Consider the following 27,142-nt stretch of genomic DNA (forward strand, 5'->3'; position numbering starts at 1 on the left):
TCATCACACACAAACAATTGTAAGAGCAATCAAACTTACGTGTTGGAACAACTGGTGGGACAACAGGTGGTGGAACAACAGGAGGTGGAACAACAGGTGGAACTGGAGGAGGCATATAACCTATATGGAAAAAATGACAAATAATTACATGAAAAGCAAATAAACTTTTGCAGTAAAAGATTTCCTACATTATTTATCCCAAAAAGTTGTGTCACTGTACACTAGCAAGCAACAAATGAATAGGAAGAGGCAACAGTGGTTATTGTTTTCAAAAACAACATTACAGATGATCTGCAGGCGCATCTTTAAGTGTTATCTGCCAGTAGTATCCAAAGAAGAAAATCAAGAGTTTCAACTTTTCAACAAGAAGATTGATTTTAAGTACTTTAAATTTTATTTTTTCACAAAGGTAAAAAGATGTGATTCCTAATCTCAACAGAATACATTGATAAAAGTAATACCAAGTTAGACGTGATTTTAATCTAGCATAAAATATAGGAGTCAAAGGCCAACTTGGTCAGACAGTAGCCAGTAGCTGACAGAAAACTCTGATGTACACAGAGGCAGAAGAACTGCCTATGCCCATTTCACACCGCATTTTGTTACAACTGAATTACCTGGAGGTGGCTGTGAAGGGTTGAAACTTGCTCTCAAGAAGGGTGGAGGAGGAATTGGGCTGTAACCAGGAGGAGGGACAGACATTGTGACAGGAAACGCAGGTGGAACCAAGCTAACAGCAGGCACAGCTGGAGCTACTGGAATCTTTTTTCATGAAAAGAAAAACAAGCAGCTTCAATACTTAACAGTATTCAAGGATATTAAAAGGGATAAACTGATTTAACTGCAATTCACATCAAGCACTAAATGCAAAGCCTTCGTATATATTTCAAACACTGAAGAATTAGATTGCATTCTGAAATGGTCAAAGTATGGGCAAACAAGGACACTGGAAGAATCTTATCTTTACTTTATTTACTTTTATCAGACAACCAAAAATACCGTTTAACACTACATCTATTCAAGGATAAAAATACACCTATCGCAGAGGGGTGAATGCAGAAATGAATGCAGAGAGAGAAAAGGAAGAAAAATGAAGACTGTAGCAATTTGGGGGCACTTTGAAAACAGTGAATCTAGTGCCTAGAAAAACTCACGTATTTTAGAACAGTACTGGAAAATTAAGCTTAGCGTATGTAATTATAAGGCTAATAATCCTGATGAAATCCTGAAAATTATTTAATATTTCTTGAGTTTCTGTTTGAGCTATGCATTTTGTTACAGTGCATAATATTTACAATGATGTAATTAGAAGCAGTATAAATGCAATATACACATGTATATTTAAATATATACTGATCACAATGTACATTAGTAGGCAGCTGAGATAAGGAGACTGAAGACAGTTTTTGTGAAGAGGAAAAAGCTCAAAATTCAATTCAAGTAAATGCAGATATATTAACATTCATATAATTTTATGTCGGTTCATCAACTGGAAATGTCTATACACATTTAGAAAGATAAAACACTAATAATATAAGTACAAAAACTTTTGTATTAAGCAACTGCATGAAACTAAAGATTATGCTCAACTATGGCAACTATTCTATTCTAAAATATTTCAGAGATGAACACTAATGGATGCAGGAATCCATTTTAAAATCAAAAATATTTAATCACTTAAACTCAGCATTAAAGTTTACCTGTATGGAGTAAAAAGTCTGCCCACTAGTTCTGTGGGGCTTTTGTAAACTCAGACAATACCAACCTGCAGCATAGTGACTGGTTGTGTGTAAGCTTCTGTCTGTGTTGTAATAACAGTGCTCTTATCAACCGTAGGACTCTGCGTCGTTTGAGTATTTTCTTTAGCAGCTTCTGAGCTTCTGGCTGTTTCCCACTCTTTAAAAATGATGTATTTTATCATAAAAAGATAATGTGTTATTTTTGTTTAGATATCAAAAAATCCTCTTCCTTCTTAAACAACAAATTTGAATCTAGTATCTCCATAGATTCATTACAAATAGCCCTCAAACTTGTTATGAAAAGAACAAGCAATTATTTATTATTGTGCATTTTAAAGAATATAATATATCTTTATCTACCTGCAATGCTGTTTAATTTTGCCTAGGTACAAACTGATTTTTCCAAACTTCCCAAGTTTTTTCCCCAGTCATTGTGTTAACAATTTGCAATATAGAGTACGCTCCTGGTCACTAAAACTCCTGTATCCAATATATGCATGCCATCACTTGGCAACTGTACAATGAGAAAGAATCCTGATGTTAAGCAAACCTCACCACAATCTCCATTTCTTCAACAATTTTTTACTTTAAGTGTAACATAGTGAAAGTATTTCAGTAATGTTACTTTTTAATTTTTGTCATTTTTACTCAATTTTCACTCAAAGCAAGATTGTATTCTGACCTGAAGAATCACTGCCACTACTGTAAAAGTCATCTACTATTTATTTTGGTATGGATCTGTTTCAAGAAAATACAGTCCAGGTAAATCTTTCATAAGCCTAACAAACTGTTCAACTGGGTTTCAGAATAAGGTCTAACACTAATTGTTTTCCTGTCTCTCTGACTTCATGGAAAAAATACCGTAAGGTTCTGCTAAGCTGTGCCTATCTCGACAAGTTCTAATTTCAACTTAAGTCTTATACCTGAATATGAGACTTTCCTAATCACAAGCAGATAACAATTTCTACACAAATTAATATTTCACATACCAGTGCACAAAAAGTTCATAACTCTTAAAATATGCTAATCTTTATTAATTGGCCTAAACTAATTACCCTCTGTCATCAGTTCTTCATTGTCATGACAATCAACTAGTTATTAATATAAAAATACAATCTAAATTTCATTTTTACAGGGCCATTTATATTGTAAACAAAGAGCTAGAAAAATCTATATAAATGAAAAACGAATATGTATTTCCCTAAACAAGAAATTTTCTGAGAATTTGCAATTACCAAAATAAACACATTGTCTAACTGTCAGAATTGTTAATGTCTGTACCTGTATTAACTGTTTCCTGGTCAATCATGCCACCTTCAGCAAAGCCCTCCAAATCATCCAATTTCACTTTCTCCCATGGAATATAGGAAACTCCCAGATCCACATCCCAGAATTGTTTGTATTCTGTTTTCACACCTTTATTCAAAGCCCAAGCAATCTGAAAATAAAACCGAATCAGACAATCTGGTTAAATCATATAATCTGGGAACAGAATATTTCAGGTTATTTCCTGCAAATTTCTGTCACTACACGTCAATCCTCAGTGTCTATTAATTAAAAGTTTTAACAATATTTGGATTTTAAATGAACCTGCAAGAAGTTTGCTTGGCCTCTGCAACAGGTACATGTATGATTAATTACATCAGGAAGCTTAAATTTGTTCTACATTAATCCTAACATATACATGGGGATATTAAAAATACAGTATTTCAAGGACTTACCCTAAAGTATCAAGCAGAGTACCTACCCTAAAGTATCAAGGTAGAAGAAACCCCTATAACGTTTAATAAAATACTTAACTCTAAGGCCACTAGAAAATTTAACATTAAGTGACTCAAACAGTCAGGTACAAGACTTAGGCTGTATGTACATAAACTATTGTCCAAGTGTTTCCTAAATATCAAGTCATAATGTCATTTTTCTGTCTTTCATATTGCCTGTTAAAAGCTGCATTTTACACAGAGAGAAAGCAGTTTACACCTTACTGCTTTATTCTTCCTCTCCATATTGTACATTTGATCAAACAGCTGATAAAGGACAAATCATCATAGTAGAATTGTACTGTTTGAAACGAACAGCATCCTTAAGATTAAAATCACCTTACCTTAATAATTTTAGATCCAATTTTATATGACCCAGAACTAAGTTTCTGAAGAGCACGATATGCATCTTGTCTATGTACCATACAGACATAAGCACATCCTCTTGGGGGAATCATCTATGGAAAAACAGCAGTGGTCTTAAAAAGCAGGAAAATCAATACTTCAGATTATGTAATGACACTAATTGAATACTAATACTATAGAAGAAAAGGTTTACACTGTAAACAATTGTTACCTTAATTGGCCATACTAACAAGTTTGGGCATTGAAAAAACTTATACTGGTAGGCTACTTCAGTTACAATGTTTTCAAGAAGCAGCAGCAAGCTGAAGAATGAGTATTATAACTGACATGAAAGATTTGAACAAGGAGCAGACAAAAACTGGGAGCTACAGTATGACAACTTCAGAAAAGCAGAGGTTTCTACCTCTTCTTAAGGGCCAAATTCTCTGTGAGCTGAGCAATAACCTCTCACAGAGGAGCAAAATAGTGATTAAAAGTATATTGCATTTTTGAAGCGTAGACTCCTCACTCCTGTGATTTTTTTCTAATTTTTATTGTATTTATTTACTTATTGTATTTACGTATGTATAGTATGTTTTATTTATTGTATGACATAGCACACAATCTTTGCAAGATTACATATTATGTATGACAATTGCTTACATCAGTTTTAGCCAAAAATCTTGGTATGCTTTGACACTGTATAAATGCACACAGTAACATAACCAACATGTAAGATGACAGACTGTAAACATATTTTATAAGAACTCCATTAAGATATACATTGTTATTCCAGGTACTTAAGCTTTGTGGAATGCATAGGATGAACTATCTACAGTATGGTTTGCCCTTGAAATATACTGGGACATGTGGTTGTTACATTACTTTCCTTAATTGATAGTCTCTGCAAATCAAAATGAGTCTGGCTACTGGGCTGTTTTTTTCACTTTTTAGAAGATTCTGTGAAGTCACAAAAAATATCCCTTATTAATTACATATTCAAATATATTAATGTGACAGGAAAACAGTAAAAGTATTATCTGAAATTAATGAAATTGCACAAGAAGCATTTTAAAACAGCTGAAGCAGGAGGAAAACCCAGATTTCTTTCATGTAGATGTGCTGTTTTAGGAGAAAAAGACTTTATTTTGCAGCTGAATTATAGGCAACTGAGATACTACTCTGAACACCTGACTGTACAATACTCGAAGCAACGAGAATTGTACCTCCCAGTTACAAGCATCTTTTTAACTGTCATTTGTTTACAGTTCAGTTTCTTTTCTTCTCCATGTTTTATCAAGAAGGATTCTACTTAAGGAATCCTCTGTTTGGAAAGTAACCAAGAACAATGTGGATACACATCCGTAGGTGTTCTTAGGCCAAGGAAAAATGATGCCTGCTCCATGACATATCACTAAACCAGAACAAGTATAACTTCTTGGTTAAACCCCGGTTTAAAAACTGCATAAAGTGCTTAGGAAGAGCCTTTTAACCTTCAAGTGTACTATCTTTAGTGCTTCAAAACAGAGTGGATCAAAACCAGGTGGCAAATACCATGGCCACAATTTTTAACTCTGATAGAAAAGTCTCCTAAATACAAGTTTAAGCCGCTGTAAAGACTTCAGAGGCATGCTTAAATTTCTAGTCTAAAATTCCTGAAAAAGCATAGCAACACGCGTACTTACATTAATTGACTCTATTTGTCCAAATTCTTCAAACAAGTTCGTTAAATCTTGCTGTGTAGCCTTCTTGTCTACTTGACCTACCCAAAGAGTAGTACTGCAAACTGTAAAGAAAAACATTCACATCAATCAAAATACTGAATGTTAGCTTATGAAATACTCTATAGCATGAATCTAAGTTTTAAACCTACACAGGAATCACTGATAAAAACCCAAGAACAGTAAATCTATTACTTACTATATAGAGATTAAGTACATTAACAAAAATGATACAGGGTTAAACAACACCAAACTCATTCACTACAAGTGTTCATTCTTCTTGTGTCATTTTCTTTTAAACAAAATAGTTCTTTTCATAGAAATAAAACTGTAAAATGCTGTAGATTATCAGCTAAGGTAAACTGAATTATAAATTACTTCTGGGAAAAAAACAAAAAACGATTGTTTCTTCATCATTATCTTAATACATCACATCTCCTTTCTGTACCAATCCTGGTGCACCAAAATGGAAATCAGAGCTGTGCATTCTGTCAACTGACATTTTCAATTGACATCAGTCTCTGCACTCTACAGTGCTGAGAATGACCAGCAATTGGACAAAAATTGTTCCTTACATGCTTTGTATCTCATGGTGTTAAGCTCTATTAAACAATTCTTCAGATCTCAGCAAGTATTAATAGTGGCTGTCACTGAACAAGTTTCATGAAGTAGAACACTTGTCAGGTGAATTACTTATTTATTTAATCACTTAGCTCCCCTCAAAGTTTCCACCCTTCACTTAACCTCCTTAATATCTCCTTTAAACTTCACAGGACCTCAAATGCTGCTGCTGTTCATTACGTTACTTAAGATCTCAGTCTCTCAGCTCCCAACCATTCTGATTATAGCTCCCTGCCTTGTGGACTGCTGGGAGAAATCCACACCGTAAAACCAATTTGTCTCTTTTCATGTGAAAAAACGGAGGGAAAAAAAAGCACATCTAAACTGTAGTACAGTCCTCAGTTTAAAGTCACCTTGGAATGATATAAAATATTAATGTGGAGAGAACAGAACACGCTTTCCTTTACAAAAACGAGTTGTGAGCTGCTTATCTTGTCAGATAAACAATATAGTTCTAAGACTCAAGATAAATGCAAAACTATATCAGAAACAGCTTATAACCTATCTAAACAAAATTAAATTCTTAAAATACATTCCCGTTGATTTTAGCAACTGTGTGAAGGAAGTTATTCTTCTCCTTACTACCTTCCTTTTTTAGTATGTAAATCCTCTGTAGAACTGAAAGCAGTGCACAGCAACACTCTGTAGATGCTGAAATCCACTTGATTTTTGAATACTTTCTTAAGATATCACCATTAAGGGCCGTCTTAAACTAGCAAATTCTACCTGCTTTGGTGTTTTCCTCTAAAAAGCTACTAAAAAACAATGTAAACATTTTAAAACCCGGGCCTCTAAGATATCCATCAAAGTGTTCCAAGTGTGCACCACACACTTTAACATTTTAACAATTTTCAGACCAACTGCTGATACTTGTTCTTGTCTAAGATAACATGAGGTATCTAAGTTGCAAGAAACATCAGAAATTGAACTTATATTTATATAAGTAGTCAAGATGAATCTTGTTCTGTCAATGAAAACAAAGCCTTTTTCCATTTAATCCTACATTATTGAATCACTAAGCAGGTGCCACTTACCACTTAGTGTTTTTGACCGTATAGGAGGCAATCCCTTTTTCTGACGTTCTTTTTCCCTTTCCCTAGCCCTTCTTTCACTGGAGTATGACCGAGATGACTTTCTCTTCCTTTCTCTTGATCTTGAGCGTGAACGTTTTCTGTGTTTCCGCTTACGAGAACCGGACCGTGATCTAGACCTTCGTTTTCTTGGTGACCTACAAAATACTTAATTTTAGTATGCTGAGTTAAAAAAAATACTCTGACTTAGTTGTCTTTTAACTACAAACTTCAGGCACTACACAGATATTTCCATTATATTCACTAAAACTGCTTCAGGAAATAAACTTAATTTTGGTTTGGGTGAGGAATAGAATACACATCTTAAAATAAAACACATTGAAAATGTTCAGTATCTACAGTACCTAATTCTCTGGCACAGAAAGCCTGTACAGCTGGCTCATGTTAGTTATTTCTGTAACCTGGACAGGTCATATAAAATTTCAGTTAAACCACAGATAAGGCAAATGAACTCTCATACCAAAAGTCTGCATCTAACACACAAATATTTAATTAACATGCCTTTTCATTGCCAAAAGTTGTTTATGACAATTTTGGAAAATAGAGAATTAAGACTGACAATCACAAATTGCAACTTTTTTTCAGAAAAACTTCATTTACTTAATACAAAGTAATTACAAAACCTTGAACGAGATCTTGAACGAGTTCTTGATCTTGAACGAACAGCAGATTTCTTTTCTTCTTGTTCAAAAATCTCTTCTTCAGCAATATCCTGACCTTCATCTATATCCATGTCCTGAAGTCAGACATAAAATTGTTCAATAACACTTAATAAATATACAATATATATGACTTGGAATCATGTTAGTATTTGTTTTCTTTTCAATTTCTGTAATAAAATATTAAATAGTTCTACCTGTTGTTGAATATCCATTGAATCATCTACATTTGCTTCCACTTCTAAAAACTGCTGTTGACTACTCCCTTGTGATGGTGATGCAGAATGCTCTGAACCAAAATTTCCTTCTTGATTCTCCTCAGGGCTCGCCTAAATAACAGTTAATAATATACCATAAAGCTCCTTGCAATTACAAGTGTAACACTATATGAAAATAATATTTCTACTTTTCATTAATATGAAAATTGGGTATCAATCCATTCCATTCCTTTTATGGTATCATCCTTAAACACAAAACTTTGAAATCATTAATATTCCCGATTACAAATGATTACTATCTATTTGCTAAATCAAAAAACTACAGTACACACGAAGTACACAATTTACTACTTAATTCAGCTGCTTCAAAATAGAAATTCACAGGACAAGCGCAGCCATATGTATAGTGATCCTGCAAGACACTCACTTGTTCCCCATGCATATCCATTAATAAATGTTATTTTGATACTAACATAATAAAAATATTTGCAATACCCATTGAATTAGTTTTAAAAATTTACACTAGTCTGAACTTTTTTATAGTGCATGGTTTCAGAGAAGCAATTACCAAAAGATAAGGGAGGAAGCTGTGTCATTTATGTCAACATGGAAATTTCAAGAGATCTAACAAAATAAGCAGTTCTGAAAATACACGAAAATTAATGAATGTAGAACACTCAAGGTGCTGATGATTTGGCAGAGAAAAAGCTGTAACAGCCTGTGAATTGCCTGAAAGAACAGATTTGGAAAAAATATCTCTAATACAAAAAAAATTCAAGAACTGGAATATATGAAATTAAAATACTCAGAATATGAGAACAATTTTGAAAAGTAATCTAAAATCTTTAATTCATTACTGCAGCTAAACATTGCAGTGATCCTCAATATATTTTAACTTTCAGTTAAACAAATTCTACATGTTCTATCTGCCCAGAGAATGACAGGAAGTTAGCAGAATGACTAGTAGTAACAATTTCATCTTTATATTTTTAAAACATCTTATAAGTTTGTAAAAAAAATTCTACTATAATTCAGTTAATTTATTTGCCTTCTGACACAATGTTTTGTCTCATTTTCCTTATATTTAATTATTTTTCAACCATCTGTTTCTTGATATCAGTGCCTACAATTCTTGTTGCTCCTTCTGTTTTTATTTTGTCCTCCTTTCCCTCTGCTCCTCATCAGATGCCTAGTAATTTTGTTTTGTGCTTTATCTTTCCTTCTCTTTCCCTTTGATCTTTTTCAATGAAACTTACACATGGGATTAAAGAAAATATTACCCATAAAATACTGCAGTCACTACAAAGCAGTTCCAGCAGCAGTTTGTATCTTTTAGCTGTTATCAAGGTGAAAATAAAACTTTCTCTCCCTACTAACTAGACAAGCAGACTGCATCTGAAGGGAAAATTCGTCAGGTCTTATAATAGAAAAATAAAGTGTAAAGGGAGAGTCAAGTAAACGTTCTCCCTGTAAATATATTGTAAACTTTGATTTTGCTAATTTTACGATAAAGTAGGCATTCAATATGTTTACTTTCAAATCAGACAGTTACTTTTTGATATGACACATCAAAAGCTCCTCAAATAGATAATTCTTCAATGCTTTATTCCTTTACAATATTTTTAGTGTTTAAAGACAGAAATGGCTAGATATCCACAAAGACCCGAAACTATTTAGTCTGTAGCTATGTTGCATATTATTCTTAATTTACTACACTTAAATGAGAAATGAAAATAAAACAGTAAAATAAAGCAGAAAAGAAATAGTATCTAGTAAAAACTAAATTACTAAAGTCACAAATTCAAAGCTTAAATGGCATTCTTGATTGAAAGCTGAGCCACTTGGCTCAGGTAGCGGAATAGATTGTTCAGGGAGGTGGTGGGGTCACCATCCCTGGTGGAGTTTAAGAGGTTTCTGGATCTGGGCTGGGTGACGTGGTTTAGTGGTTCAGGGCAGTGCTGGTTGACAGCTGGACTTGATGATCTTAAGGTCTCTTCCAACCCTGACTACTCAATGGTTCTTTGACTTTGCCTTTGCACAGCTTGAACTAAAATCTCCAATAGATGTTTGTTAAGTTTGTGATCCCTTGTCTTTTCTTTGAATCTGAAATTTCTATTTTCCTGTGAAATCAGATCCAAATACTCCACACAAAGTCCACTTTATACCTAGCCAGGATCAAGACAAAATATTTCTGTTTGTTTTTGAGTTTTTTGTGTTTGGTTTTTTTTTTTTTTAAATGGGATCAGGAGGGGAAAAGAACAGTTAAGTACTGAGAACTAATCTCAGTAAAAATTTGCAAAGTTACTTCAGTGTAGAGAAGACACAATTCATATATTTAAGAAGGAACTTTGGGTTATCTCAAGCACCAGCTCTGAATGAATAATTTCTCAGGAAATATGTGATTATTCTTTAGCTCAGATTCTTCAATGGAATTATTTCATCAATTATTAGTCAAAACATAAAACCTGGGGAAGTCAAAGTTACCCATAGTATCTATTCTGTTCTCTTTTCAGAGACAGGAGCATAATCACTTCACTGCTCACCTTATTCCTTCTGCAAGCATGGGAAAGCTTTTTTCTTTCCATATAAAGAGCTGAACAGCCAAAGCACAGTCATGTCTAACTCAGTTAATGTGTACTCCTTCCTAAGAGAAGCAAAATGTACTCCCCACAAATTTGGTTGTGGGTTTTTTCTGCTTTGAGCACTTTTTCCCACTTACCCCACTTGCTCTGCAAGCTTCTGTTACGTGGTCAGCTAGTGATAAACACTTTAATTATACGAAAACTGTCAGTAACAACACAATTTTTTTGTCCTGGAATACGCTTTTTTTAATCAGTGGAGAACATAAATTACTGCAACAGCCACAAGATGGAGTTCTTACCTTTTGAGGCTGCTGCTGCTCCAGAAGCTGTTGTCTGAGATGTTCTAAGTTTTGCTGCTGTAACTGTTCGGCGAGTTGGTGAAAAAGTGAGTTGTTCACAGATTCTGATACTAATGGCCTAAAATGAAATAACTTTACTTAAAAAAAATAAAAGTCTACAGTTTTTCTCTTTGTTTAAATAGTTAGTAAATAGGTCTTCACAAGTGGGTTTCAAGTTTAACTAAAATGTAAAATAATGAGGACAGTGGAGCTAGTTACACCTTCTAATATCATCACTATCCCATCAATTGCATAAATATAAATATAAAAAGCAAAGAACATGCTAACTTTATCCTTAGTCAAAAAATATTCTGGCACACAGACATATAGTAAAATGCATATGTTAATTCAGAAAACTCTTTTCCTACTGTTTTAGTGTATTTATGCTCTGAAAAAGTATTTTCGTTACTTAATTCTAATTTTCAACTAGCATCAGGCAAATTTTAGCATTTTCCATATGAAACATAGCTTGGTCTTACAATTGGGAAGAGGGAGTTTCCTTTTTAGGCTCTTCATTTTGTTCAGATTCCTCCCCAAAGTCAAACCTGTCCATCAGCTTCTAGGAGAAAACAAAAGAAACATTACCGAACACTCCTTATATGTACCTTTACCTATATTTTCTTTTCAATAAGAAGATGCTCTTATTTCTCAACTTAAAAAAAAAACAACAAAAAGAAGTTTGTCAGATAACTCAATAGAAAATTAAATGTCATATTGCTATTGCTACCAAACTCCTGAGTGCATCAAATATTGGCCCAGCTTTCCTGAGCTCTGCTGCAAAAAGTACAACCACCCGTTCCTTCCACAGTAAATAAGAGCTACTTTGGAGGAAAGCTTAAATAAAGATTAATTTTAGGTAATGGTACCTTTAATTAGAAGAAATTACTACGAAGAGGCCAACTATTCAATCCTTTAGTAATCATCAAACTGCTCTGCCCATATCAAGAGAAGACCTACAGCTTGATTACTTCACAAAGAATTACAGTATTTTCACACACACGTGTCATTTAGACAACCTGAATTCCTTCAAATATACTCCTCCTTGAAAACAACTTCTCACACAGTCTGCAAAAAAAAAATATCAAAGCAAGCAGTTATCATGTAAGAGGAATAATCCTTCTACTGGATAAAAAGAAAGGTATCTGACAAGGAGAAAAGCTTGGATAAACTTCCTGTGTTATCCCTGAAAGATGTCTACACTGGAGTTCTGCTTAAGTAAAAAATTGTGTCTATTAATTTAAAAAAGTTCAGAAGCATTTTTGTAGCACTTTATTTTCTTGATGAGAAAAACTAAGGAACAAGCATGAAGAAATACAACAAATGCTATTTGTTAGTGAGACTGCCTTTTTTTTCCACTATTTAATGATAGAGCATGCTATTAAAGCCACATCCATGCATCTTTACACACCTTGGAAGTTTTCTGAAAAGCAGAGCTAAAGCTATGCTACCAACCACCATAACTTCTTCTCACACCTTAATCTCAGAAGAAAAAAAACCAAAAGGATGAGAACATACGGCAGTCATTTTAAAATACTAAGGCAAAAACATCTTCAGCAACAAGCCATGATGATTCAGTAACCCATTTTTTTTCTCAGGATGCTCTATTTACTCTCAATACTGGAATCCAGCAAGAAAAACAAAGCAAAAGCTAACCAGAAGATGGATCAATCACTGATCAATCAAGAATTTTCAGAACCACTTTTCTCAATATAATATTTATGAAAGCAGGACTGACTATGTCTCTGAGAAAACACAGTAGAAACACAGACCATCAAGCTTATGTGAGAAGGAATGTTAAAATTCAGAACAAGTTTCACCATATATATCCAATCCATTTACAGCAAGGTGACTGCCTGTTTTGTTTGTATTGTTAGAATATTTTCCACTTATAAAATGCTGCTGCTCGGAAAAAAATTGTGCATTTTAGAAAAACAACCTCAAACTAAAAATACTATTAATCATCATGTATCTTCCATCATGATAGAGTAGGAAGGAAAATAACAGAATATGCACTATTTACAAGGCTGAGAAAATAAATAAATAGAAACTAGTCACCAGTTCATGGCAAACAAACAAACATTTAGATTAACCAAGGCCAGAGAAAACAAGAGAACTTCCAAGCAAGACAGGTAAACGTGCAGCATGATTTTTCTTTACCTTTGGTTTAAGTGATATCATACATATTGAAACAAGAAATCTGAACTGAAAGATCTTGATTTTTACATAGTTTGTAGAAGAATACTCTCTACCAATGAAGTAATAGAAATTAAACCAAATTAAATACTAGGACACCAAGTTTAATGTCACACAGAGAAACATTCACATAAAAGGCACAGAACCTTCCCTTTATGCTACATATGTTACTTTAATTAACTAAGAAGAAAATTATGTACAGAAAAAGCAATAGAAAGAATTAAAGACATGAAAAAAGCTTTTTATTAGAAAGAAAACATTTTTTTTGTAAGAATCAGGATATTCTCTTTGGAAATTAAAATAAAGGGAGTAGGGTAAATGCATAGGAAATGTTGATCAATTTTTTTTTTACTGTAACACAAATATTTGGTTCTGCAGCAAGATCAGAAAACAAGCACACTTGATGCTGCCTAAAGAATTTTTCACATAATGCAGATTAATTTGCACAAATAAGTAACACAAGATACTACAGACTGAAGAGATTGAAAACAAAGGACTGGAAGACTGACAAATAGGGTTTTTTAAAAAAGCATGGATACTTATGCATTCATCAAAATTATTTTCTTGCACCATTTTTTATTTGTCATCCAATTCACAAACATTATGTCATGGAATGAAAACTATGCTTCACAGTTTTCTTTGGATCACAATACTAATAAATGCTTTTTTATCATAAGATGCCCTTTCTTTTATGTCTGTGTACAAACATCTCATCAGAATGTGAATTCCTTCAATTTGCTTCATTTAAGCTGTCCAAAATTCAAGACAGCCACACCTATGAATATACCAATTCATGGATATGCTGGAATTAAAGTCTGCAGAACAATGCATACTATAAAATACTTGCTGTATGTAAATATTACAGCAGTGCCTATTAACTGATGCATTAATTCCCTGGGATTACACCCTTCTCAAGTTGATGGTTACAGCTGTGCTATAGGGGAGTACAGGCCATTCCTTTCCTGACTTATTTTTACAGCTGCATTACTTTCAATAAAAAGTGATTATCTGAGTGAAGAATAAAAAAGGGATTCTTCCTTCTCCAAGTTCCTTATTCTTCCTATTTAGTCGCCCCAGGACAATCCTACAGAGATTACATACACACAAACTGTTTCTTCCAAAGATAACAGAACAATGCTTATTTCTTTCTTTCTTTAGTCAGTTATAATTCTTTGAGCAGAAGTTTTTCCTTTTCTTTATTATAGGTATTACACTACTATGACTGCAATTGCCTGCCTGTTTGGAGTTGTTTTGTTTTGTTTTTTTTTGGAGAGGAGTTGTTGGTGGTTAGTTGGTTTTGGGTTTTTTTGCAACAGAAGTTTCTACAGGCTTATTTATTCACTTACATCACTTTGTGGCTAAAATTAAACTTTTCTTCGCACATACATTATAATGCAAGAAAATTACAAATCCAACTTTTTACTCTTCTGAGAAAACAATGTATATTAATTCCTGCATATTTTCCATTTATTACCTTTTAAGAAACAATTCTCATTGCTGTGTTACAAAGGATGGGGAAGAATATGTAGCAAAGGCTTAACTTTGCTAAATCATAAATCAAACCCATTAACATATTCAATAACCTTTGTGGGTTCCTTCCAACTCTAGATATTCTACAATATGCTATTTAGCCCTAAACTCATATGAAACAAATCTTTTCATTTACACTGCTCTCTAAACATTTTTTATGCATTTTCAAGCTGTAGCACTTTATAGTATATTAATGTATTTTTAAAATCTCTGAAATCAAACAATAAAATCCAAAAGAACTTCTCACATGTATTTTAAAAATAAATACTTCTTCAAATTTATATTATTTTACTTCTACCTTATTAAAAGAGACACTCTGTTCCAGTGGATTAAGTGTGTTAGCAGCAGCAGCTGCAGCTGTGAGCTGTGCTGTGAGGGCCTGTAACTGGACGACGAGACCAGCATCCAGGGCTTGAAGTAGCGAAGGCTGAGGTTTCTGCTGCTGTATCTGCAGTGTCTGTATCAACTGCTGAAGCTAAGAGAGAAAAGATAACAAATACATTGAACAAGATTTCTTTAAGCAAAAAAATGAAGTACAAAATAGACTTTTCCCCTTCCACTTAGTAAAAAAAACTCCCAGGAATGAAGTATCATCTAACCTATGGCTATTATTTTGTCTTAATTTGTTTTCATTTACAGCAAATTTTGTTCCCACTTACTGGCTAATTTGTTTTCTGGGGCTGATAAGATAGGCAGATGCTTCTTCTTCCTAACTTGCTCTGACAGGTTGCATGATGATGCCAGTCACCACTCAGGATTTCCTGCTTTCTAGGGTTCCCCCTCTTCTGTTTCTCCAGTTTGATTCCTTTTGACCTGAAAAAAATCTGTTAGCCTACTTCAGCTTCCTAAGGGCCCACCTATATTAGGATAATCTGTGTCCTGCAAGAACAACTCTACACAGAAAAGAACTGCACTGTGGCAAGCTCCACTTCAGACCAATGCAACCTGTTCGTAGAGAGAGCTTGCACCGGTGTCTCTGCACAAGTCACAAGTGAAATCTCATGGGTGAAACCCAGATGTGGGTTGACAGAATCCAATTCTCTTGCTATGTTAACAAAACATAAAATGCAAATGTGCAAATCAATCACTTAGTCTATCTTGATTTCCTTACTTCAAGTTCCTATCTGTATACAATATTCTAGAGAAGCTGTCCTAACGAGGAAATAAAAGGTCTTTTCCATGTGGAGATCAATTTATCTGTTGAATAGGGATGCTTCCACAAAACTGTGCAGATATGCCTTAAGAAAAAATATTAACCCTATGGAAAGAAGCTCTCCTAAACAACAGTGGAATTAGAGGAAGCAGTTCTTCGACATTCCTCGAGATAAATCCCTAGAGCCTTATCTTTAGATATTTGTGGAAAAAAAGTTTAGCAAATTCAAGTAGTTCAGACTTGCTGACATAGGTCCCTGATTACCCTTACCTTCAATATTCCAACTCCTTAGAAGTTTCCCCACTGAACTCTTAAAGGGTTCAATCCCTCTCTTCTTATTAGCCTCACTAGGAACTTCATAAACTGATTAGGTTGAATTTCTTTTCCACAATGCATCAAAAAGATGGTTAAGATTGTTAAGGTTGTTTTAGAGTTACTTTCTGATAATGTGAAACGATTTTCCCTATTCTTTTAAGAACAGTTATACAGATTTCTTATACAGCAGAGCCTCTGAAAAGGCTTCAATTGTTGTTCTACCTCAGCAAGAGCCTTCCCTGACTACTGCAGTACGGCAAAGCTGAAGAGTTCCCCTCTCGTCCCCTCCTGTCTGATACAGCTGGTCCAGCCTGTGCATTGCTCTCAGTAGGAAGGAATCAAACCGAAGAGGCAGAGATGGAGGCCCTAGAGTGGAAAAATCCTGGGTGGGCACCATTTTTGCTGTTTTCACATTCTTTTTGGTCACACCTTTTAGTCAGCCCTCTCTTACATCCAGACTCTCAATTTACCTGCATGCATTCTCACCCATAAAACACAATCGTAGGATTAAATCAAGGTCTTTGGAGCTGGGGAGCCGGGGAGAGGCTGTGGCAGATGGAATGGTTTGGAGAACAAGAAGAAAAGAGATGGACAGGATGTAAGCAAATATCACAGATCCTCTACCAATCCTAGACATCTGCATGTACATATTTCTTGTGTACCCAGTCTGTCTCTTTTCTTCTGCTTAAGACTATTTTGAGTCAAATATCAAAATGTTATTTCTTTGTGATCTGCTATCTTGAAAATTTTAATTCCCTTTTCAACTTCTTATTTTTCTCTTGCTTAATTTTCTTTTTTTATATTCTCTAAGCAACAATCTTTAAAATTACCTCACTGACTTTCCACATATTTACCATTCTCATTTCATTATCTTTTCCTTGTTTAAGAGCTATGCCACTATTTCTCCTTCTTATTTCACAAAGTATCCCACAAACTCATTTTGCTTTGCTTTTCAGTGATTTTGTTTCTTCCAGTGTAATCAGATAAAATATTCCCTCCACTTGACTTAGGAACAATTACAGACAAGTCTAGTTAGCTAAATACTGTAAAATATTCTCACTAAGTAAAGTTGTTATTGCCAGCACCAGAGCTTTCACTGGCCACTGCTTCTCATTCATATGCATGAGATTTTTATTTAGTATGCCACCAGGTAAAACAATCTCAGTCCAAACAAAAATCATAATGCCAAAGTTATGCAGGTGCCATAGCTCTAGCATAGATTGAAAAATTATCTACATTTTTACAGAAAGACAATTGTGTGTGCTCAACTTATGTAACTGCAGGTTATTAGGACAAGCAGTTTTTGTGATGCTGGACATCAAGACACTTTTGGAGTTAAGCATTTAAAAATTGAAGAACATAGTAACTCCCAAAATTTTATTTTTGAATGCTGAAAAATAAAATCCATGTTTAGCTGGTGGAAAGATAAAAAATGGAATCAATACACAGTACACTTCCTAAACAAGTTTGCTCCCATTTTGTAATTCTGTACAACGTTTATCTCTCCTTCAGACATCCAACAGAAGTTCTAACTTGCATTCTATTTTATACCGATATCCATGAAATCTTATTGTTGCTCTTGATTTAGTCATCTGCAATAGATCTGTACTTGTCATCTATAGAGACAAGTATGTATTACAGACCATATTATCTGAAATCACCTTCTGAGACACTTTTAAGCTTTATAGGTGCTGGCTTTTAACAGGGCTGGCTACAAAAGGTAACACAGAGTTTTAACTGATCTGGAAATCATTTGTGATGAACAACCTCATGGGAAAGTTAACATGGATACTGGATATAAATATAAGGGACATTCATGAAAGCATTCCTTACCTGTACCTTAAAGACACAAAGTATCAGACAGTCTACAGTGTAACTGTGTATAAAATTGTACAAAATTGTGTACCTGCTGGCCTTGAGGACTCTGTAAAATCTGTGCAACAGCAGCAAGGGTGTCTGTGTTAGCAATCTGAGATACCCAAGGATCAGGTAAACTCTGCGCCACATTGGCTGGGGTAACTGGAGTCACAGGTGTACCTAGAAAAGAGAAAAATCAATATGCCAAAATATTTTAACACAGCAACTAAAAATAGCATTAGAGAAGAAAAGGAACCTGCTGTTATTGAACACTGAGAAAGCACATCCATTTAAACTGTTTTTCTGACATACACGGAGAGCACACAGAAATAACACAGACTGACATCAACATTCCTCAAGTAGCAGAATTATTTTGCGTTAGTGTAATTTACAGTTCTTTTCACTATTGACCCATTGGGACTACTAACAAAAACACTGATGAAGGCAAAATAAATAGGTTTCCCACTGTATTCCAAAATATTCAGAGGACGCGACATATACCAAAAGGTAACTGTTAGCAATCTACTTGTCTGCTAGTGTAAATCTCACTGGACTTGCACTTTATCCCCAGGAGGAGTCTTAAAGATTCTACTAAAAATTTCAACCTGCATCAGCTGGATTCATGAGTATTGCTTGTTTTATTGTTATTTCTCAAGAGAAACACTGAGGCTAAATCAGCATTCTGATAATTAGTTTCATGCCATAATCCAGAAGAATCCTCCTTACCTGCAAATACTTTTGCATTTATAGCTCAGAAGTAGAGATACACTAATGAATGCTAACTATGACTAGATAACGGTTTTAAAAGTCAAGTTGCATCACAATTTAAGACTTAAAATTCCAACAATTTAATGTATTCATACTATATAAAAATAAAAAATATACTGAGCTGGAAGATGCAGAAAAGGCACTCCAAGATCTCAAAATCTCACATACTTGCTTTGCCAATGAAAACTAAGATGAATTTGTCCATCTCATTGCTTTTCAGCATGGGATCAGCAAAAGTAGGTTACAAAAGCAGATACCAAAAGCCATTCCTATCTGGCCAATTTCCCATATATCCCAACCTCGAAAAAAAAAAATTTGATGAAGTGACAAGTTAAAAATCCATTTTCCTGCCATCTACCTTTCATAAGAAAGGCAGATGCTCAGAGTGAAAAACGATCAAGCCCACATTTATAATAATGCTTTCCGGGTTCCCTGATCTTAATGATGTCTGTAATATACGTCTTTCTAGCATTCATTTGAGTGGGATATTTCAACATGTTAACAGGCAACATACCAAAGCTGACAGAAGTGTTTTGATTCAAAGTATGACCTCCATCTGGTTTTGTTTACCTGGCGTATTGTTGCTCATAGCAGCTGTAGTGCTGGGCAAGACAGGGGTCACAACAGGAGGAGGAATTCCTGCTGCCATATCCAAGAGAGGCTGAATGATTTCACTCTTGAACACATTATTCTTCTGCCATAAATTTAGCACTCTAACAATTTTACTCTAAAATGAAGAAAAGACAACAAAAAAATCTGAGTTATGCTTTTTTTTGTTGTTGTTGTTGTTGTTATTGAGTATGGAATTTTTAGCTAGTAACTGTAATCTGTTTAGACTGAAGGACCTTTAGGTTTGCAAATAGTAAGGACAGTTATACTGGGTCACACCAAACATGTCTAAACTATGAACTTGAGACTGATCTTAAGCAATGGCAAAGAGCTACTACACAGGTGACACAGTTAACACAGGTAACAATGTTGTCCCAATCAATAACGTGCCTTTAGTCTTGGAAGATGACATGGAAGGAAAATTATTTTAAGGACGAATTTTAAAGCATTATTAATAATTAAAATAATGAATTATCAGTCTCCTAATTTTTTATAGTTAACACATCTAAATGCAATTCTGTTCTGCCTATGAACCAAAATCATTTATGTACACTGAAAAATGGGCATATACTAAAAAGACTGCTAAATATTTTTACTAGAAAAGCAGCTTCATATTTTGCAAGCTGTCTTGATGAAGTGAGGAATTTAGAAGTTTAAAAATACATAGTAATATTGAAAAAGATGGATCATGGGGAACGAAAAAAACCCCAAAATTAAGACTTCATACAATTCCATTAGCTGTAACTCATTGTTCAGCTTACATTTCTATAACATTTTTTTATTACGATAGAAGCATTCTATTACATCACAAATAGATCATCATTTTGATCTGCTTCCAGACTTTTTTCAATAAGCTTGACTTCCACCAAAAGGAAGACTTTGCTTTATTTTGGGGAAAAAATCAGTTGCACTACAAAAGAGCAGGAAATTCTTCACAGGATCTGGCGTTTGCTATCACAAAGGTGGTTTAATTACTTGAGTTCTATAAAACAGGAACATAGAGCACTTGGCCACAGTGTTCAAAGAAAGAAAAAGAAGTCTGTCCACCCAGAACTACAAGAGGACACTTAACTATAATAGAGACAAGTGCTGAATTTTCACTGCATGGAAGATGCAATTTAGAGTTCCCTTAAAGAAATCTCTGAAGGCTTCCACTCAGCATTTCAGTATCTGAGCCCTTCTTCTTTGAAGTCTGTATTATAAGCAGTCCTTGTCAAGTCCACCAGAGGCTCTAACTTCCCTCATCTCTCCAGAACAGGAATATAAAACTGTTTCTGTGGCTCAGTAGCTACCCACACCTTGCACTTTTTCTGGGCCAGACAAAGGAACTAGTGAGGTGTTTTTGTTGTAACTTTAAATAAAATGTTACTGCATTTCTGCTTGATTTAAAAACAAATTCTACATTTGCTCACAAAGATAAGTGGTGTGTTTCTCCATTATGTGGATTTCAATCAGATTAAACATCAAAATGCTACAAACCAGGTACATATCTTGGTCTCTAACAACTCAGTTTTTTACTAGGCAATTTTTAGTAGAGGATAACTACTTTCACAACACAAAGACCTTCCTATAATATTGAATCCATATGCAGCACAGCAGCAAGACTTAGGATTGAAAAGTATAATTTTACGCCGAGGTGAAAAGTATCCTAGAAATGCACCTGACAGGACTTTCGTGGACCCTAAACAGACTAGGTTTTACTATTTCTCTTCACATCAAACACCTGTAATGCACTACATTAATTGCCATGCATTGAAATATCACAGAACAAACAGTGCTATTTCTTAGCCAACAATAAATTTACTATATATTTTTTAAAAACAAACACCAATTGAGTACTTGCATCCATCCTTGTTCCAACCTCTCCTTCTTCAATACATCAGGCTATTTCTGTATTAATATATTTCCCAAAGTAGCAAGCTAACTGAGTTTACAAAACACACTAATACTGCTAAAGGAATACAACTAAATAGATAAAAATATAAGTTAAAAAAGCATCCCTATTTATAAAAAAATAGAGTAAAACACTGTGGAATTGAAGCAGTACAAGTTAATCATACAGATAACCTAAAACCAGACTGGAAAAATGTAATTTAACTTAAATAACCTGTTCAGCAACACCTCAGAACTCAGATGCAGAAGAGAAGACAGACATCCTTAGCCAAGTTTATCCAACCACATAAAATTTGCAGGTCGCGACACATTTTCCTGCAGAAGTCCTAACTACTCTAAAAAAGTTAGGAATCCTAAGACAACACAATGACTGAATGCGCCTATATCACCTTCCATGAGTGTCTTGGATTTTCATATCTCTGGTAGAAAAATACAGCTGTAGGAATGCATGTAATTATCCCAAATATAACTCCTCATGTAGCATCCAGCCTCACTTACTACCTTACCTAATGATTCCATTACACAAATTTCTGTGATGACAAAGCCCTTAGCATTCCCCACTTTTTTGAAGGTCATTTTCTTCATAAGAAGAAACACTACCTATTTTACAACTAGGGACAAATATGAAGAACTGCTTGCACTGTGCTATTTCCAGCCAATCTTTTAGAAACAAAATTTGGTGGCTATCTCAACTACTGTGATCCAAGGGAACAGCTGAACTAGTGATTCAAACTGTTCAAGTTAAACTTTATTTAGCTGCTGAATGATCACAGAATCAAAGGAAAGATGATCTTTTCAAAATTCTAATTAATCTCATTGGATGTATCCTCCCAATCCCTACACTAACAGCAACGTGAAGAAATAAATACACAGGCTAAGTTTATAAGTAGATCCCCTCCAGCAAGTAGAAAGTGAGATTAAAATCTTTATTCTTTATAGAGGATATGCTAAAGATTGTTTTAACTAGAAAGAGCTGTAAGTGGTTTACCTTGTCATCACCAGGACAACGGTACAAGTTCTGGAAAGTGCTGATGATGTTATTGCTGAATCTTGGCGCAAATACATCCTTTTCTTGTCCAAACTGATGCCGGGACTGTCTCACAATGGAGTCAATGACATACAGACCAGGCACCTTGTACTCTGGTTTGCACTACAAAGAATGGCAATTTAAAAGGAGAATATGTGAAAAATAACCAAAACCATTAACAGCAGAGTAAATACAAACAATCCTCTCTAATTTTTAAGTGAGTCCAAGTATACTAAAATGTTCTCTATTTAATAAATTGTCCTGGAAAATGAAATTTTCTCAAAAAACATCTAATCTCTAATATTTAAATTATCACATCTATATGCATCCTGAAGATAAGTAAATGGTGTAAAATCAATTTCTTACTGCTAAGGAATTAACTTTAAAAAATCTATCTATTAAAAAAATGACACACAAATCACATACCCTTTTAAAATGTACACTCTATTTTAAAAGAACTGCATGAAGCATGACCAAATTCTTAATAGTAAATTTGGACTAGCTGTAAATGTAACTCAGGATACTTTTGTCCTTCTTTATGATCAAAATCATTAAAGTTAAAATTTGTTTATTTTACATTGCTGTAATTAGGGTGTGACATATTCTCCCCGGCAGAAGAAAAACATATTTATGGGGATATCTGTTTGGTTGAGAATATAACAATGATATTTATTTTACAACTCTGGAAAACATGCATAATTTACAAACAGCATGATATTTATAACGCATGCCTGCTAACTAAAATACTAATTACTTATGTAATTTTATTTTTTAAATTTACAAACATTCCATACAGACATAATTTTACTTTACTAAAATGACATACATAGTTATGTTATGGATTTACTTAACAAATACTGGGTGTATATCACACAAGATGTTATGGAAAACATGGGAAAGGACACCCTTTTCCTCTCTGGTCCTGTAGACATATTATGCAACATACTAAGTTAATAATCTTTAATAAAGTGCCAGACAAGCGCTTCAGAATATTAATTTTACTATGCCCTAGATACAAATGTTTTGAGATATGTTGATTTGCTAACACTTGGAAGCCTTTCTTTAGGTTTTAAACATGGTTCAATGTATTTAAGTATGGCATTCTTTATTTTTAGAACGTATGTGGCATCCTTTTAGGAATACATGTGCATCATTAAGCTTAAATTGGATATGGGATATACTGTCTTCAGAAAATCACTTCAATGTATTGTAGCTTCTAAAATTTTATTTAAATTATTAAACAAGAGTATTCTGCATACAGAACAACCTTTCAAAATATTCAAATTAATAACGCTCACAGATATTCAAAAAGAAAACTCAGGACATACATGAGGTGAAGTATTTTAAAACATGGCACATAAAGAAAACAAAATGTGATAATGCAATAATACAGATTATATGGAAAAAGTAATAAAATACAAGCAAAAAATTAAATAAACATTAAAACTGGGGCAGTGAACCTGAATCTCTCTAATCTCAGATGGAACAGGCTTTACACACAAATACTTATTTTCTGAGTGAATAATCAATAAGTAATCAATAATGTAATTTTATTACTCAAAGAAATTAAGTGTGGCTCTCCAATTTAATAACTTCACATATATGAAATGTGATTTGACCCCTGAAGTGATTTTTTGCCAAAGAATAAAACAGTCAACCAAAATAACAATAGACCAGTGAGTTAAGTGTCACAAAATGAAGCATGTCCCAGGCAATTATTTTATCTGGAGTTTCAGTAACTTCACTAAATTATGAAAGAAAATACTGGAGCTGTAAAGGATGAAGAGCAAACTGAGATGGCACCGATATCACTTTGGTCAGGTATACAGCAGATTTTAATGGAAGATTCAGTCATCTTGTGCTTTAACTTGAAGTGACAGCTTGCAGAAGAACATCCAAACATACAATTTAATCCCTTTGATATAAAATACCTAGCTTTCATCTGCTTCTCTCTCATTCAACTAAAGCAAAAGGTTTTTATTTAAAGTTATTAATAAGTTGTACATGTCACTAAATTTTTCATGAAATAATTAAAAACCCTTCAGCAAGACCACCCAAGGGAATAATCTAATCCAGGGTGATCATTAATAAGGTTATCAGTAAGAACATAGATGCGCCTTCTCTAACCAGCAATGAACAGTGCAGAACTTCCTCATCAAGGAGTATTGGACACTGAAGGAAAATGTGTAAAGATAACTCAAAGTAGCTTGTAGAAGGGTCATGAACAACCAGTCCCATCCCTCACAAACTTCCATTAATTCATGCAGAGGATGAAACTTCTCTTGTGCCCATGAATACTGAACTGCCAAACACATCCACTGCAACTAAAAAGCAGCGTTTGGAACTCAGACAATTCCAAGCCAATCTCAGGATGCGAAACTGCAAAGTGCTACTGGTCAGAGATGGGGTAAGATGTATACCTGCCCTCCTACTTCTGCAGCATTGAAAAGGGATCAGACGATAGTGATCCCTTTCTCAGAGATGGAAGAAGTCAGAGTCAAGGACCCAAAAGACAACTACTTGACAAAAAACTAGTAGTGTTGGTAAAGTATACTACTAGTCTTTACTACTGCTTTGAAACACATACATGACACTTTTTTCACACAAGACTAATGTACTAGTACCTAAATATTTCGTTTATAAATAGTTCCAAGACAAACAAAAATACCAGGCTGAAGCTGAAACCTGTTTACAGTGTCCAGCCACTGGCAAAAAGCACTGCAGAGTACACTGGGCAACAAGGAATAAAAGTTAACGAGCAAGACAGGTTACTTATACAGAGCAATGCAGACTGCTTTGTAAAAAGAGTAACAGAAGGAAAATTGCATCCAACATTGCAACATTAACAGCCTAAATTCTCTAGCTTGTTTGTCAAAACTAAATTGCGATTTGATCATAATTTACTGCTATTTACAAAGAGAGAAGAAATGCAGTACCAAAATGATCAACTAAACAATCAAGTACAACACAGATAAGCAGGGAAGACACAAATTTGAATCCATGGATTTCCAACTGGAAGCAAAATGCAGTTTTACCCAAGAATAATTAACTGTTGCAAGAAAAGAAAGTGCTATAAATTTCTTTGCTAGAAAGAATCTTTAAATTAATACTACCATCTTCCCAAAAAGTAATTCTAGTCTAGACATATCAACATTTTTTGTTTTCATTTACTTGCAAGAACCACCAACTGAAATGCTACATCTCCTGCTACAAAAAAGATGAGGCTGAAGGCCATCTTCCCTTCAGTTTTAAAATCAATGGGAAAACCTGGCAGAAATGCAAAAGCAACTGTCACTAGCCAAACAACTGCCAATTGATTTGCTGTTAGCTGTTCACTGACAGGCTCTTTTAACATTAAATAAATACATACAGAAGTGGTCTGAAAACTGTATCCACAGTGATTCAGATCAAAAAACAAAATGAGAAGAAAGTATTTGTTATTCTGCATCATGGGTTATGATCTGCTGCTGATTATTAGCAGAAATTGAATGTGACTAAAAATGGAAATAAACTAATATGTGCTAAAAATATTAATCCATATATGTAACCTAAACCCCCACTCGACTGACTTACCTTTTGAATGAATTTCTCAACACTCTGTACAACATGCTTGTAGAACTGAAAAACATAATAGTATTTCAATAGAGAAAATCTGAAGATGTGTATACTTTTACAAGTATGTTGATATATTGATAGCAGAACCAGAAACAGAACTTTGGATTATTAAACATCCAATACCTACAGCTGAACACGCAATCTTCCTTAAAACACTTAATTAGCATATAAATAATTAAAATAATAAAACCATATAATTAGCATATAAAACAGTGTTTTATATGTTTTATATGTTTTATTAGTGTTTATTAGTGTTTCTTCCTTTTCTTGAAGGCTTTTTATACTGGATTTTTTTGAATAGCATGCTTATTTATTGAAAATTAGGAGAATAATATAATTATTCCACCGAAACACATGGTTATTTCACTTTACGTGATTGAAGATGTTCACCTAACGTTACTTAACATGTAACTTCTCTATATTTCATTAATTAATAGCATCTACTGCATACTTTTCTTTAAAGTTGGCCTGTCTTCCACGGAGTTGTTTTTTTAAATCTCACATATAATCACAATGGCTCTAAATCGTCAATAATTGAGATAACCACTTTACACAATTAAACGCTGTCATTGAAATGATAAGAGCGGAGTAGGATTTCCAAGCTGAGTACATGATAAAACATTTTGGTATAATTTAATTGCTTAATTAATAGAACCATCTATTATGATTTACTACTTGTTTAAGTTCAATACAAGTTTTCAGCATTTCTTCTATACTGCAACACACAGGCTTTAACTTAAAGAGACATACTTAAGCAAGCCACTGAATTTCACTCTCCAGTCATCAAACTACTCTTTCCCAATTACACAAAACACCAATATGGATTTTATTATCTGAAAACATATCTGCATTGTCAGAAAAGGAATGCAGACAGGAAGAACATAAGTTTGGTCTGCCCTCTTTTTTACCTCTCCAGTTTTCACTGAGTTTCCATTTGTTTTAATGCTTAACACTAGTGGCATACTTCTTCACTATTTTTCAGCAACTTTTTCTGATGTGCTGTTGTTTAGCAATTAGTTTTACTTTGTGGCAGGAATAATCTTTAATGAGTGCACTAAGACTAGAACTTAAAAACAATTTGCATCCAAGCAACAAGAAAACTGAAATC

The 27,142-nt window shown here is 34.0% G+C and overlaps 1 protein-coding gene across 3 annotated transcripts in view; it reads right to left on the reverse strand.

Moving 5' to 3' along the window:
- Positions 1–27,142, reverse strand: part of SCAF8 (SR-related CTD associated factor 8) — a 151,100-nt gene that overhangs the window by 103,034 nt on the left and 20,924 nt on the right. For all 3 annotated transcript variants that reach the window (XM_088161703.1, XM_014886014.2, XM_014886013.2), the window contains exons 3-18: positions 25,993–26,037; positions 22,381–22,542; positions 19,461–19,617; positions 18,172–18,302; positions 15,096–15,272; positions 11,554–11,633; positions 11,036–11,153; positions 8,134–8,265; positions 7,901–8,013; positions 7,221–7,414; positions 5,530–5,630; positions 3,844–3,957; positions 3,021–3,177; positions 1,766–1,896; positions 618–762; positions 40–120 (exon numbers count right to left, since the gene is read on the reverse strand). In XM_088161703.1, the coding sequence (XP_088017829.1) occupies positions 40–120; positions 618–762; positions 1,766–1,896; positions 3,021–3,177; positions 3,844–3,957; positions 5,530–5,630; positions 7,221–7,414; positions 7,901–8,013; positions 8,134–8,265; positions 11,036–11,153; positions 11,554–11,633; positions 15,096–15,272; positions 18,172–18,302; positions 19,461–19,617; positions 22,381–22,542; positions 25,993–26,037 (2,038 nt within the window). The remainder of the gene's footprint in view (positions 1–39; positions 121–617; positions 763–1,765; positions 1,897–3,020; positions 3,178–3,843; positions 3,958–5,529; positions 5,631–7,220; positions 7,415–7,900; positions 8,014–8,133; positions 8,266–11,035; positions 11,154–11,553; positions 11,634–15,095; positions 15,273–18,171; positions 18,303–19,460; positions 19,618–22,380; positions 22,543–25,992; positions 26,038–27,142) is intronic.

Source organism: Sturnus vulgaris, chromosome 3 (genome assembly GCF_052056855.1).
Source record: "Sturnus vulgaris isolate bStuVul1 chromosome 3, bStuVul1.hap1, whole genome shotgun sequence".
Classification (NCBI taxonomy): domain Eukaryota; kingdom Metazoa; phylum Chordata; class Aves; order Passeriformes; family Sturnidae; genus Sturnus; species Sturnus vulgaris.